Source organism: Lampetra planeri, chromosome 41 (genome assembly GCF_965212315.1).
Source record: "Lampetra planeri chromosome 41, kcLamPlan1.2.h2, whole genome shotgun sequence".
NCBI lineage: Eukaryota > Metazoa > Chordata > Hyperoartia > Petromyzontiformes > Petromyzontidae > Lampetra > Lampetra planeri.
Window position 1 is genome coordinate 10220622 of NC_136147.1, and position 16298 is coordinate 10236919.

A 16298-nucleotide genomic window follows, 5' to 3' on the forward strand; every position below is an offset into this window, starting at 1 on the left:
GGAGGCCGAGAGGCTCGGCGCAGACTGCGTATATATCTCGTGGAAGTGAAATCCACGGCCTAGGAGCCGCACAGGAAGAGGCCCGGGGTGCCCGCCGTGCAGAAGGGTTCCACCTCGGCACGCACAGCAGGTCCCTTCATTTATTCACATCGGGCCTCTCATTAAACCCAAAGAGCAGCACATGGGACACAAAACAAGGAAACTCAACGATGATCCATAATACATTTTTGGGTCGGATCACGTAAGTAAAATGTATGTAATTGCACCCTCCTCCAGCCGACACAGCTGATCAATAAAGTTGTCATTTGAACAAACGTGCCAGTTTACTACTGCTTCTTGCCAACTGTGGTCCCTCTATATCATTTCACAGCCCATGGGACGACAAGGAGACAACTCAGAACCACTGTGGGTGGCAAGTGGTAGGCAGCACTGGTCATCGAGCGAGTGGGGTGCAGGACCAGTGACCGGGCGAGCGGTCCAATTACCGTGCTCCTCCAGGAACTGCACCATGGTCTCCACCACGAGTGGCACGGTGCGGCCGGGTGGCACGCCAACCAGCAGCGTCGCCAGCTCCACGCCGAACGTGCGCCCCCCCGCAGCCGCACCGGGCTCCGGGGCCGTGGCGCCGGGCTCCAGGAGGCCGCCGTGGCCATACCCAAATGCCGGCGGCGGCAGCGACGGTGGAGAGAACATGTGCTTCACTTCCTCATGGACCCGTCCCCCGGACTTGCCCTGCTGAAACACACGGACACGGACGCACGCAGATCCCCCCGGTGTAGGCCTTACAGAGGTGTGCGCTAACCACTGCGCCGCTGATCCCCAAACACTCATGGAAAGACAACGGTTCCCCTCGTAGCCATTCGCCACTAATTGGTGGTGAATGTCATCACGAAGTTGGTGCCAAGCTAGGTGCACTTTGAGGCCATGTGACATATCGAAGGCTCGCTGGTAGGAAGTCACGGGACAGACCCAGGTGCTATGGGTTGACTTCGGATGACTGGTAGACGCACCACCTGTGCTCCCCAGTGCCAATTTTCTGCATTTTAGTTCACAGAAAAGCACACATCCCCCATGTAGCCTTACACAGTACAGTGTGCTAACAATGGTGACACTGCTCCCCACACACCCACAGAAACAAATATTTCCCCATGTAGCCTTTAACAGACTGTGGAGGCAAGTGTTGTTAGAGAGTACCAATAAAAATCATAAAGGCTTACGAGAGGGTGCTGTGGCCAGCATATGATTCGTGATTGATGTTAACTGTGGCCGAAAAACAAAGTGAGGTCGCAAGGTTCGTAGCGCAGCTCGCAAACCCCTTCGCTACCGTTCCCTACATGTAAATACAAAGATCCCCCGTATAGCCTGAACAAACTGTTGGGTCAAGTGCTCTTAGCGAGTACCTCTGAAGGCCGACAAAGGCACACAAGGGGGTGGGTGGCCAGAACCACACCCAGCCGCCTTTGTCTAGTGATGTTTACACACTGCACCAGGTACTCATTTTAGGCTGAGTCAACCTCGGGCCGTGAGCGGAAATTGAACTCGGGCTGCCGGGTTATAGCACAGCGCGCTAACCGCTACACTAGCATTCCCCACATGCCCACAAATACACAGATAAAGACGCATCCACGCACAGGAAAGGTAGCATCCATTAATAACCCATGTCCTATTGTCACAAGTGCTGTTCGCTGTTCGCGAGCACCTATGAAGGAAGGCTGGAATGGCACAACAGTGAAGGGATGGTGTTGTGGCCGTAGCCATGCATGTGTGGCCGCAGCATGAATGCGACAGGAATACACTTGATAGGCCAGCCCTCCTGTTTGTGAGGGACCCCTGTTCTCAATTGCCTATCACCCACTTGAAAGTCAAGGTTATTTACCTATCTATAGCTCTACATTACCATTGGGAAGGCCACTGGACCTCCTGTTCGTTTTTGGGATGCATCAAGAAACATCCCCATCCTGTCTACTCATCCTTCACAGCCCCTGCGTCTCACACACTGCGATGGTGCCTATCCTGTCTACTCACCCATTCACAGTTCATGTGTCTCCCAAACTGAGTCGGGCCTATATCCAGCCCTACTAATCCTTCACATATCCTGAGTCTTACAAACTGAGACGGGGCTTAGGGCCAACAAATTTAAGTTTTTTAATAAGTTGCTGTATTGATGCCTTGCTGTGTGGTGATGTTGTTTAGAAGGCTTGTGAGCTGAATTGTTGGTGCCATGTTTGGTATCTACGAAATTGTGATCATTGCTGTGTAATTACGTTCTGGTTTTGAGTTGAGTGATGATGCACGCAAATATATACGGGAGAAGTGGCTCTTGGTGTGGCGTCAAATCTCCTCGCATACATTGCATTGACGTGGCCCAGCAGTAGTGCGTTGGCCCAATATTGCAGAAGCTTGTGGTTGGAATGCAGCAGAGCGCCCTGGTTAATACTGCGAGGATATTAATAGTAAAATACGACTACGCGCCATCTGCTTCACTCATGATTTACGTTAAAGATGCCTTCTCGTAATTTGAAGGAGAGTAGGCCATTGCGTGTCAGCGTTGCTGTCCAAATTAGGTAACGTTTGAAAGAATAACTCGCAAATTGGGAAACAGCCGCGTGCAAAAAGAAAAGTATAGAGCCTCAGTCGGGTTTTCCTGGTTTAGTATGCGTCATAAATAATTAGTTACTAATTGTGGCTAAACGCAATATTTGCAGGTACAGATGCTGGAGGCAGACGGTGCTCCGTCACCCACCAGGAGGTCTGTTTGAACAAGCAGGACAAGGCAGACAGCACCACACAAGTGCAGCAGTGAGTCATAGATTGCAGAATCTGTTTACTCAGAGCAGAGATGGCTGAGTGGTCAAGTCGGTGGGGGGGTGCTTGCCTTGGGGTTCAAGGTTCAGCTTACAGCTCTCCTGGGTAACCAGCTGCAGGCAAGATGATAAATTCAAGAATGCAAGGCTGGCATTAGTAATTAACAGGTCTCAAAGTGATTCACATTGTCAACATTCATGAACTTGAACTGTAAAAACCTGTAAAAACCTCTCCCCTTTCATCTCAACGGCAAAATAACAAACATTCCCAATATAGCCTTAACATACTGCTGGGGTAAGTATCTATGTAGGCCGGCACAGCACACAATGCGATGGCCAGTACCACACCGGCCGTCTTTGTATCCCTTGTGGTGATGTTTACACATTGCACCAGGCCGAGTCGACCTAGGGGAGGCCCAGGACCGATTCAGATAATCGTCACTGGTGTTGGCCATGAGCGGAAATCAAACTCTGGTCGCTAACCATCACACTACCACTCCCCACTATCTCACTCCAGTCTCATCTCACTCCACTCCCCCCTTCTCATCTCACTATGCCCACCAACACACTCTACCCCTCCCCTCCTATCTCATTCTATTTCCATCGATATATCTGATTAGCACGGTTGGCTACATACGGTGCGAAAGAAGTTCAACATACATACACTTTCCTACCTCTTCTCACATCACTAGTCCCTCCATGCACACTCCACTCCAGAAACCGAGGCTTTCTCTACTAAAGCACCCAGTCAACCTTCGCTCAGTGGGAAGTCACCCTTTTCTCCTCTGCTGCCCCCATAGTCTGGTGTGAACACCCTTCCCCCAGTCATAGATGCTGTCGACACCCTGCGCCTGTTCAAGTCATAAACTTCCGTGTTCCCTCTGCCTCATAACCGACCGCCTCCCTCTAAAAAATATATATGCCCATTGTTTCTGCACTGCGTCTTGAGACAAGGTCACCAAATGAACCACAATACCTTGCCGATCTCGTCAAGGAGCGTACACCATCTCGCGAACTCCGATCATCCTCGAAGAGGCTTTTGGCCAGCCATCGAACAAAGACAGTCACTGCATCGCATGCTTGCAGATGCGCTTCTGTGGCGTCTGGAATTCTCTTCCTCCCGATATTAGGAAGCCACTGGAGCTATGCATTTTAAATCTAGCTTGAAAACTGATTTCTTTAGAACAGAATTTAGCGTTTCGTTTGTTGTCCTTCCTGCACACCTCCGATGAACACGGTTGGCTACGCACAACCCCATTCTGCTCCGTTCTACCGTGTGTGCTATAGTCTTCAGGGCTTTCGCACTCTTGGCTGATCTTGAACTGAACTCCACCTCTCCACTTCCGCACACACCACCCCATGGCGCCCTCAACCAACGGGTTCGATTTCGCAAAGCTGCGCGTAACGGGGTCGTGACATCTGCTGTTGTCTACGCCTGATTAATGTAAAAAAATGAAAATCCACTCAGGGAGGGGTACTGAGCGGCGGTGTTTTGAAACGTACGTGAGCCACATTAACGGGAGCAGGGACGTCGTTAGGACCGGAGTAGAGAAACAGCACCAAAAACGGCGTAATGAGCAGCGGTGTTTTCTTAAGAAAACGCCATTGTTTCCATGAAGATCAAAATCAGCCCATTTGGAGGTTGCAATTTGTTATTTATATTGTTTTAATATTATAAAAAAATTGATATTATAATTATTTAAATTATAAAACAAGATCAAACTTGTAAAAAGAACACCACTGAAATCAAGCAATATGCCATGCCAATCGTATAATGCACAACGCAATGTTGCAGTCGCGATTGGACTGTGCGGTGCTAAAGTGGGACCTCCGGGCGCGTGCGACGTTTCTACGCAGCGTGGAGACGCAACTGATGACAACACGGCCTCGCCACGCACGCCATTACATTTAGAGCCCCCGTGAGTGAGATTTCTAATTTTAATTAATTTATCAGCAGGCCCTCAACTAACCGCCCCGTTGTGTGCGGCCCACGGTGTACTAAACAGGTGTACTATACACGGTGTACGCTACAGCTGCTCGCGTTGTATCATGGATAATGCCGTCTCCCATCCAGAAGCCGTAAGAGTCACGCACGGCGAATGGCACCGGGAACTTGGAGGAGGCGCACGCGGGATCGGTGTGCCCACACCTAGCAACGCGACGTCACGAGCCGTGACGCTCTCCGAGCCCAGTAGCATCACACTACGAGCATCGCGCCTCTGTGCTTATTCGGTTGCTTACCTCGAGCCAATTCTTTTTGTGGACAGTGCGGAATTTTTTTTGGTGGACGACAGATTTATCTGTTCTTCCATTTTGGATAAGGGCGTATTTATAAATCTCTCACACGTGTAAACAAGCAGCTGACGTTTCAGCCCAAGGGTCAGAAAGTTTTTGCTTTTGAGGGCAAAAGGTTGTCCGCTAGAATACAAGTGGAGTGTTCTAATGACGCGCCCCCAGGGTCACTATCACTGTTCTCACGCAGGAATGAGCGGCTACTTATTCGAGTGGATGTAAAGAGCCAGTGACTGTAGTGCATAGTTCGGAAGTTAAAGAAATGCCTGCAACGATTAACGGAATTAATTAACACGTGTACAGATGTTTGACGAGGTCACGAGAGAGTTTTTTTTTTATAGCTGTGAGACATGGCCTTTGGGCATAAACTGCATTGAATCAACAATTTCCATGAGGAAGACAATGAACATTATGGGAATTCCAAACGTACGAAACAAAATATAGTCCAGCAAACGCATGATACTGCTAACACCTAACACAAATTTTTTTTATTTTTTTTATTTTACCAGGCAAGGCCCACTGAGCTATATAGCTCCTATTCAGAAGCAACCTGGCCATAAATGATAGGTCAACAAAGTGATTTATCACGTGGGAATTCATAGCAGCCAAATACTTTAAACCCATGTCGATTCTAAATGTGGAGGGAAAAACAGGGGACCCGGAGAAAAATCTACACGAGCACGGAGAGAGAGACATGCAAACTCAAATATACAGGTGTCACAGGGTCGGGATCGAACACGTAACATCCTGTAAACCAGACGAGGTAGTTAACATCTCGCCACCTGGCCACAGTAGGAGTATTGTAGGAATAGGACAGGGATCAGCAACCTGCGATTCCGGATCCGCATGCGGCTCTGTAAGCACCGCTTTGTGACAGTTATTTATTGAGGCCACCCCGTCTCGTATTCACGTGCATTACGGCTCCTGAAACATTGATATTATTTTTCCGAATCCCCAAAAAATGGATATTCTTGTTATTTTGGCTGCCGACCCCTTGGAATACGATAACCGTGCTGAGATAACAGAAATGGGTAGAACTGTTCTATTTTTAGCACGCGACCACGTTTTGTTTTGGCGCTAATATTTGGGCACAGTGTCACACGAGCACCAGTCTCTGAGCGGACACACGTGCGCATTAGCACTCGGCAGCCCATCAATGTCTGCAGTGTTTATTGTTGCAAACCCCCGACAGGTTTTGATTACGGTCAGTGGCACGAGCGAAATTTTTCAAAATGTAATTGCATTCAATTCAAATTTATCTGTAATCCTGTAAGCAGCTGTGGTCAAGGGTAAAAAGCGCGAACGCGGCAATCCGTGGCGTGGATTTGATGAACTCGTGAGTTCACAGTTCAGATACGGTATCATTAAGTAATCAAGAGTATGAGTAGCAATTGTGGAGGGGATGATGAAAAATTGTTGTGTTGGTACGGCACGGCGCATCACAACCGTGTGAACGTTTGACAGAGTTCAACGGGTGGGCAACGCGGCTCGAATCGCAGCCAACGACATTAACCCCAGACTGACACCGTAAGCGATATATTCTCTCGGCTGAAAAACAAACGAGAAAGCTTTTGTCAACAAACAGGAACTCGAACAAAGAAATCGGACCGTACAGTAGTGAGCAGGAGCGCGAGAACTCTCGGTAGACGATTAGTCTCATCACAGAGATGAATTCGAATGAAGGCAACCACATTAAGATTAACATCGCCATGTGCAGGGTGATTGCAACGTCCCTACTCTGATTTTTTTAAGTAATGGGTACTCACGACAAACAATGTGACGCATTTGAAATCTGTCTTCAAGCGTAGGGTGGTAACTCAGTGCTGTTCTACAACTCGGCTTCCTCCAACCTCTACACTTCCAACGTCGCGTCCTTCGTTTCGTCAACACTTTCCGAGTCGGTCTTGAACACGCCACCAAATGTTCCGCGACACTGATGCCAAGAGCACCACCGGCCTCTTTACTGAAACTATAAAAGCGAAATTTGTATTTTTTATTTTACCAGGTAAGGCCCAATGAGCTGTATAGCTTTTTTTCAGAAGCGACCAAGCTATCACAAATGATAGCTCAACGAGGTGGCTTATCACGTGGAAATTTAGAGCAGTCAAATACTGTAACTGCATGTTGATTCTACATGTGGAGGGGACAAACGGAGGACCCAGAGAAAAATCCACGTGACCATGGCGAGAACATGCAAACTCCAAATATACAGGCATCAGAGTTTGAATTGAACCCACGACCTCCTACATACCAGGCAAGGCAGTTAACATCTCACAGCCGCAGCGCCCCTTGGACTTGGGAAGCTCAGCAAACTGTAGACACCGGCTCACTGTGTTTTAAGAGGGCTGGTGACAGAGTCAGTTTAAAGTTACTGGTTTAAGCTCCACTAACACACACAGAGCCTTTTACTGCACCGTCATCACCTTGAAATGAATTCTGCCCAGCACTGCCACCTGAACAAACAAAGCAAATGACTAAAATATACAATTACAGAAATATCTATTGACATTTCCATGAATAACTTGATAATCTACAGGCCTTTGTCAATCCACTGCTGGATAAAGGCTTCCCCATTCTAGTTGGGGTGGGGGGGGGGCGTTGATTGCACCAGACTTCACCACGCTGGTCATTGCGGGTTGGTCATGACGGATGCCTAGGACCGGATTCACTTTGCCAGGAATCAAACTCTGGTCTCCGGGTGCACGGTGTAGGGCGACACCAATCAACCTAGCATTGATGCAACACACGGATGCATTGCATTCGTCTCCAAAACAAGGGGACATTAATAGCAGCGAGAGACTTTCATCGCCCTGGGAGCGTCGCTGTGTGCGAGCACTAGCTCCCGCACCTGCAAAAAAATATTGATAAACGTGACCTCATTGAATGCAACAGCGCCGTCAGGTCACCGAGCAATAACATCAACTGCTTGACGTTAGACTTTGGAAGGATATAAATTCATCGATATTCAACTCCGAAGACATCACAAGGCCCTCTGCTTTGCCACAGTATCCAGTTTTAAGTAAAAGCAGCAGATTTCTATTGTTCCTTCATTCACAACTTGGTTTACACTGTCTGACCTCTATTTCTTGAATGGGCAGAGTGCTACATTTTTTTTTGTACAACACGTTTCCAGGATACGGCTTTGTCCAGACAGAGGCAGCAGGAGTTTCCAAACTTTGCCAACCTACTACCCCCTCACGTACTTTTAATTCTTGGAGCTAACAATGTTAAACATTGGGCAGGCAAGATATTCATCAATTGTGATAGAGGTGAACGCCTGCGATACAAGCATCGAATCGACGCACGGTTTATGACGATGACACCCACATGCTTTGCGGATATGCCTCTGGGCAAAGAGAATGACCGAGGAAAAAATAACAAGAATCGATAATTTAATTCTTGTTTAAACCGTGACCCACCAATTCATTACAAATGACAATTCATCAAACCGCCAAGCAGGTGAATCTCCGCACGACTTCCCCTTTGCAATCCACTGCTGGATGAAGGCCTCGCTTCACCATATCAGTCACGAGGGTTTTTTTTAACCATACTTCACCGCACTGGTTAGTGAGGGTTCGAGAAGGGGAGCCCAGGAGCGGTTCAGATACCACTCCCCACCGATGTGAGGCGTGGGCGAGGAATCAAACTCATGTCGGCGAGTGCGCTAACCACTATACCACCACTATACCACCACTCTGCCCAGAGCACAACACATACCTATTTATAATGCGAATGACTTCCAAATCAAATGGACTTACAAACACACATTTGTACAGTACAACCGCATCTCAGGGTGGTGTACACACAGGCAGACACAGCAGGCCTAGGGCTAAGGTGGTAAATAGACATCAGGATTTTAACACTGATGTAAGCAGAGGAGATTTCATCGGATCTGTTGTACAAATCCTTTTCTCAAGTCTCTAAAGCTGGCAGATGGCCGCGTGTCGTCGTTCAGTTTAGACCCCATGTGCCGCCTGAACACAGGTATGCCGGGATGGCACCTTCCGTTGCCAGGAGCGGCCTTCTGGTTTGTCAGAGAACCTCACGCAAGCGTGAACATCGAGTCACCTCTCCATTACTCAAGCCGCAGACGGAGCGAGCGCACGCTTAAAAGGGAATAAAAGCGGAGGCACTTTTACAAACGACAGATGCTTATTTCAACTTGTTTATGTTACGCCTCTTTTGCTCATGTGAAAATGTTGTGCAGAAAAAAATTTATATTCCCCCGAGAAAAGCTATATTCGGTGAATTGAGTAAATTTTTCAATTCCCTATTCATCCACTCGGGCCTTTGTTTTCCTTCAGAAGGGTTGATAAATGTGTGCCCGTGAGCACAGAAAAGACTTCAAAGTAAATCACACCTGTGGAGGTATACGTTACATTTACAAACCATTGCAGTTTCACAAAGTTCCTGAAAATGTATTTTGGGTAGTTGTAAAGAACCGCGTCATAAAAAGTTCTCTCCCTCTTCCCGTCCGCTGACAGGGACATTATTCACTTGGACTTCTGTTTTTTTCCACAAATCAGCGTTGGTTGATGCCGTGGGTGGCGGCGGCGTTTCCAGCGCCTGCGTTTACACATGCCTGCCAACACGTTCCCCTAAGTGTTGTGCTGTTTGGAATGTGCTGCCAGCCCAGTGCCACCCGTGCCACCAGGACAGTGACCCCAAATTCCAGTCTCAGCTCTGGGGAGGGACCTCTTCTTGCCCGGACAAACCCTAGGGCGAGCGAGCCAACACAGCATGTGCCGGCTGAATCTCAGCCGCGGCCTGGCCGTTAAGAGAAGCAACACATGGCGCTCGCTGTTGGGATGAAACGAACGAAAGTGGAAAGAGTGGCTGGGTGTGGCGCTGGCATTCCAGCCCGCTCGCCCGTAGTCGTGCCAAGACGAAAATGCCCACCAGAGGAACTCTGCCGCTAACGTCTGCACCGCTGCGCCTCAAGGGCAGAGCAGTGAATGGTTCACCGCAGGACCGCGCTGGGCAAATAAAATAAACTTTAAGCACACAACGCGAACGTGAAGAGGTATGAGGAATGCGCTTCTACTCACACAAAGGCGCATGGCTGCTCCTACACCCATGGCGGAGCTGAGGGCCCCAAAGCTGCCGTACGCATGGAGCGGAGGAGCTACATCACGGCTCGTGCCACTCTAGCTGCCGCACATCTGCCTCCCCTCGCGCCGCACGGGCTATGCTCGGCCGCAGCAAGAACACTCGATGCCGCTTTCTCGAAACCACTGCGTGCACCGCAGAGAGGCGGGTGAGCAAGCGAGCGCACAGCGAGAGGGCGCAGAGTGAGAGAGCTCAAGCAGTTGGCCGACACGACAGCTGGCAGCAGCACAGGGCAAGCGGCGTGGTGGGACGCACGCGCGAAGCGGAAGGCGGAAGCTGCTACTGCCGCCGCGAATGTTTGGCATTCTCGTCACCACGGTGAAAAGGGGACACCCTCTCCGAGCGATGGCTGGGGAGCAGCGGATGGGGGAGGGACAGGGGGTGGGAAAGTCGCAGAGGAGGGAGGGAAGTCACGTGACCAGTGCACAGGGATGACTGGGTCATGTGCCTTTGACGGTGCGTTTGCTGAAGTAATTCCCCACCTCCTGTCCCCCCGCCCTCAGGCTCATGCTCCATGCCTCACCTCGACTGCGGACCAGTCACAGCAATGTTCTGCTCGACTCTTCTACTCATTGCTGGCAGTAATGGGATGAATACAAATACCGACTGCAATATGTGCAGCGTTAATCAATAACAGGGCCAGCCAAGCATGTATGGCAGCCAAGCATTTCCAGCAGCAACAGCAGCGTTGATCTCTTACATCGGCACCATCCAGTCCACACAACCTCCATCCACAATCTCGCCCACCAATGCTCCAGACAAAATCTTCATAATGCACACACACTGTACTAAACAAGGTATGCATCTTCGCCCACGTGTCTGGAATGTTGAAATACTGTGCACACTTGGGAACACTGTTATACATGCGTTTTAATAAGCCGTGTTGCTGTCTCCTTATGTTAAGTAACAAACTTCCCTTTGGGGTTTTATAGCAGCTCTACAGATCTTAAGTAGCTCAGTGCTGCCTTCACTGCATCGCAAATAGAAACCCATGCGGCAAGACACCAGTTGTTTGTGGTGTGTGACTATAAATGCACTCGACTTCAAAGGACGTGAGAATTCATTTAATATTTTGGAACTGATTCCACAAAACGCAGGCCCCTGTGGAGATCCAGCCACCCATATTTCAGCGTTCTTGGCTGGATAGGTGGAATGGGTGAAAGAGGAAATGAATGAGGCCAAGAGAAAAACGAAGAGGGAGCGCGTAGGACAATGAGCAGGTCGACCCCACGACTTCTCCCTCTCCGAGCAAAGCCCTGCCTCAGCTGTCTGTTCCAGTGGCGCCTCTGTCTCCGTCTTCAATGCCTACTGCGCTTCAATGGGAACGTGCATATCAGAGGACAACACGTGCTATGCGCCCCTCTGCTGTGCAGCGCTTGCGTCAAGTATTTACTTAAGGCGTAAAAACTAATTCTTTATGGGGACTGGCTCGATGCAGATAGTGAGGGTTAAAGATTTCTGGATATCCTGGACATCCAAATAAGTGTCCTTTTTTAACAGTGGTTGAGCACAGGCTCAAAGGTTCGAAACATTCAGCGGCTAACATGAGTAACACATTCCATGAAATGAGCAAGGTTATTATTGTACGAGCTTGGGAGGTTATGTCAAAGAGGGAGAGAGCAAGGGAAGAAGAAGTGAAGTCTCGTGACCTGTGGTCTTTCTTTCGTATGAAACATTTGAATACATATTGTACCGAGTCTGATAATGCATGCAACGGCATCGGAACTGCTCAATGTGCAGCGTCCGAGCCGCCTGTGTAAGCGTGTGCTGGGCAGCGGTCGGTTACGCCATGAACGTCACTCTCTCATTCCCCATTTGGTCGTTGAGCCCAGTGTGGGTGAAATAGCGAATCGAATAGGCAGAGCCCTCGACACGGGTGAAGAGACCACGGAGTTGAATTCACGGGAACGGTCGTGGTAGCGGCGATCGAGGAGTCTGCATCTCATGTATGTTGAACTTCCTTTGCACATGGTGCTACTCCTTCTGCAGAGCATTGCATATAGCCCCTTGCAGCAAGACAAACCGAAACGCGAAAGATATTTACATTTTTCAAGTACAGTACATTTTTTAACGCACCTTGAAACAATTTTCGGCTGATTTTTTACACAAAGACAAAGATCCCCCATATAGCCTTAACTGACTTTTGGGGCAAGTGCTGTTCACAAGCACCTTTGAAGGCTGGCATGGCATATGAGGGGGTGGGTGGCCAGCACCACGCCCAGATGCCTTTGTCTCCCCAGTGGCGATGTTTACACACCACACCAGGTACTCATTTGGGGCTGAGTCTACCTGGGGCAGGCCCAGGACCGATGCAAATAATCGTTACTGGTGTTGGGCATGAGCGGGAATCGAACTCAGGTCGCCGGGTTAGTAGCGCAGCGTGCTAACGATTACACTACCGCTCCCCATTTTGCATACACACACACGCAGACAGGGGGATAACGACAAATGCATGAATGGGAGCGGCCACGCGAGGTGACGTCCCCGGAGAATATAACATCAAATTTGTGAAATGGCACGTATTGTCTAAAGCAAGGGAAACCTAAAAACACCCATCATCCTTCTGTGGTCGATAAAATTAGTACCACTGTGTTGTGTATTGGTAGGTCATCGGTTGTTGCCCAATGGACGACTCGGCCCTGCCATAGGAATGTGAAATTTTCACCACGGCCTCAGTGCTCACTTGAGCGGGAAACCACCGACTTTTTTTTATATAAACAACACAAACAGTCTAAGAAACGGTCAGAGCACACGGCAGGGCACACAGTCAGAGTACACGGCAGGGCACGCGGCAAGGCACACTGTCAGAGGATGCGGCATGGCATGTGCCGACTGTACTAGTTTAGTTCAAGTTAAATTAATTACGTTAGTTTGATTTCAGATGCTTCATCGCAAGTACAATGATGACATTGTGCATCTCATTCGCTGTACAGTTTGTATCTTGTTTACATTTTAGATATATACGAATCAGGGGTATGTTTTTTCACGAGATAAAACGTGCATGTGCCACACAATCGTGGAGAAATCAAAACGAACGGGAACATGTTCGGAGAGGAGATATCACGAAACTAGGTCATGTACAGGCTGCGGGCCATGCGTCAAAAGGCTGACCAACCCCCACGATGCAGCTCCTTCCACAAACGACAACGGAGCTCGTTTCTCCCCAAGCGGAAGCGGTCTCTGCTTGCTTCGTTATCAAAGTCGCGGCAAAGTGCAGCCTTGAAAAACTGTTTTTTAGCGGCATCAGAGAGGGCACACACGCCCCCAGTGGACTCACGGCCGGTACCACCACCACCACCCACGTCCCCCCTCCCCCCAACGTCGCCAGTAAGAGCGGTTATCCCTCATTAAACACGGCCAGTGAGTGCCGCAGGGCTTTCGGTGCCAAAAACCACCACACCACACCAATATCACGTACTCACTGTGACTGGTACTACCGTGCTCATAGATACAGCAGAAGAGAAGCAGACTCAGATACTGCCACCGATAACCCCAACCCCAAAATCCTAAACACAACTTCCATAACCCCAACTCACTAACCCTAAACCCTAGATCCTTAACCTAAACTCCTTAAACCCCAACACCCTAACACTAAACCCTTACTCCCTCACCCTAAACCCCAACAGTAAACGCTAACTCTATCTCCATATTACCTGAACTTCCTAACCCGAAACCCTAACTTCCTAAACCATACCGGCCTAACGCTAAACCCTCACTCTGTAACTCTACCTCCCTAACCCTAACTGCCGAATCCTAACTCCCTAACGTTTAACCATAAACCTATCCTTGAACCCCAATCCTAAACCCTTAATCATTTCTCTAAACCCTCACAGAATTCACATGCATTGATCACACCATGTTTCTCAGCAGCATCAGCGTAGGAGGAAAATTTACCCATCGTGTCTGCGGTGCGCATATGCACACGTACGCGTGCATGCGTGCGTGTGTGCATGCACACGTGTAGTGAGTCCAACTGAGTCGCAGACGTTGTCTTGGGAGCGACACTATTTATTACATCAACTCAACACAACATAACGTAACCTACACTTGGGTGTTGAACGCCCATCTAACCACGCTACGGCAGAACTAGACACAGTCCCGCTATCCCGGTCCTGACCGCGTGGCTAGAGGCTTCTTCAACCCGACGTGGATCTTCTTCACCAACAACCCGAAGAACCCCAAGCCCCTCACGAGGCCCCCGTGATATTGGCCTGGGCTGGCTCCGCCCCTCGCCCCGCCCACCTTCTAGATCTCTCGAGCTCTTTCCCGAAGGCTCCCGAGAGCTCCTTTAGACCACGTGACCGCCCAGCGGCCCCCCTCCAATATAATCCGCCCCTCGCCCCGCCCACCTTCTAGATCTCTCGAGCTCTTTCCCGAAGGCTCCCGAGAGCTCCTTTAGACCACGTGACCGCCCAGCGGCCCCCCTCCAATATAATCCGGTCACGTGTCGGCAGGTCAACCAGCGTATTATGCCCCAACGTAACCCTGGCTGGCTGATACTCTCTCTCGCTCCCTCACCGGGAGCCCGCACTGCACACTGTATGTGGTGCTTCCATGCTAACCAGCGCTCACCCAAGCCCCGCTAGGGCTGGTACTACGCCTAGTAACCGGGCCGCACATAATGACAACATATTATCCGCCGTGGCTTCGCAAGCCCGGCACCACACAGTGACATTCACAGTCACTACACATGTAAAGGGGTAAGTGATGCATTGTATGGAAAGGAAAACAAGCACTGTGCCACACAGGAACGTTAAAAACAAAACAGTGAAAGGAATTAGCCCTGGGATTGGGTCATCTGAGACAAGTTTTGATTTCTAAACAATTGACCTATTCTACCGAGACAGCCCCACCTTGATGTCCTGTCGTGGTTACAAATGACAAACATTTGACCTCGGGGCAGTTATGCTCTTTCATAACAATACTACAACTGTAGTAATCAAGTGACTTCCTTGCTGAAATAAGCACTGAGGCGATGCTCATCTCATATTTACAGCCCCTGAGATGTTATGGATATTCCACATTCCTATGACTGGGGCACGTCTAGCCATAAGACAACCACTGTTGACTTTTCCACAGTGGTACTCATTTTTATCGACCCTGGAGAGATGATTGGCTGAATCAAACTCGGACCTTGCAATTGCGAGCTGCTCGCTCTACCGCTGAGCTACCTGGACACCTCTTTGCAATGTAGTCGTGCTGTTTGCCTTTTGGAATTCTTTGAGACAAGGCCATGAAGGAGGCTGGTGTAGGCCAATCAGTTTCAAGGAAAATGCATATATTATCAAGGCATGTTTGGTTGCATGTTTTACTACGAGCATGCGTTTTCAATGCAGACTTCATGCCTTGTGATAGGTGAAAATATTAACACCTTCTGTATTCTTGCCGGAAAGGGTATTCATTTTTTTTCATCAAATAAACATTTAATTGATATGGCGGAAGAAGTTTGGAATACATTTAACAGATAGCGAAACAGAATAGGTGGGAATAATGCATACAGAAGACAGACAGGGTTCATTTAAAATTGCTCCAACTTTCAATCCAAGTCAATACATTTTTTTGTTTACATGTGGTGCCTTTTTGGTGCAAATCTGCCACACAAAGCACCATTAACCCATTATAACAATTTTTTTACAATTCTAGACAGTAAAAAAATGTAAAACCAAGTTGTGGCTATACTGCTATGAATGTAATTCTCTCGCAATATTCTTTAAATCCGAGAAAATATTTTTTTAAATACCTTGCCATTTTATTTTTACATAAAACGCAGATTACTCTTAGTTCTGCAACTGCAGGAGGATCGTGAGAGGAGAGTGAACATAGACAGCTACGGTACAAGATGTTAATTCAATCGCCTGGAGTAGAAGATGTCAAGGATTCGATCCCGACCCTGACGCCTGCTGTCTATTTGGAGTTTGTGTGTCTCTCTCCCTGTGGTCGCGAGGATTTTTTTCCGGGTCCTCCGGTTTTCCTTCCACATTTTAAATCCACATGTGTTTAGAGTATTTGGCTGCCATACATTTCCACATGATAAGCCGCTACGTTGAACTATCATTTATGGCCAGGTCAGTGGGCCTTACCTGGCAAAATAAC

General features: G+C 48.8%; 1 protein-coding gene across 7 annotated transcripts in view; it reads right to left on the reverse strand.

The window, feature by feature from the left end:
• The window catches only part of LOC144732200 (protein FAM13A-like), a 64033-nt gene that overhangs the window by 35365 nt on the left and 12370 nt on the right, over positions 1-16298 (reverse strand). For 4 of the 7 annotated variants that reach the window (XM_078613574.1, XM_078613579.1, XM_078613577.1 and 1 more), the window contains exon 3: positions 486-735. In XM_078613574.1, the coding sequence (XP_078469700.1) occupies positions 486-735 (250 nt within the window). Of the gene's footprint in view, positions 1-485; positions 736-10144; positions 13436-16298 lie in introns of those variants that run through there. The other 3 variants (XM_078613576.1, XM_078613575.1, XM_078613573.1) reach the window with 3 other exon arrangements.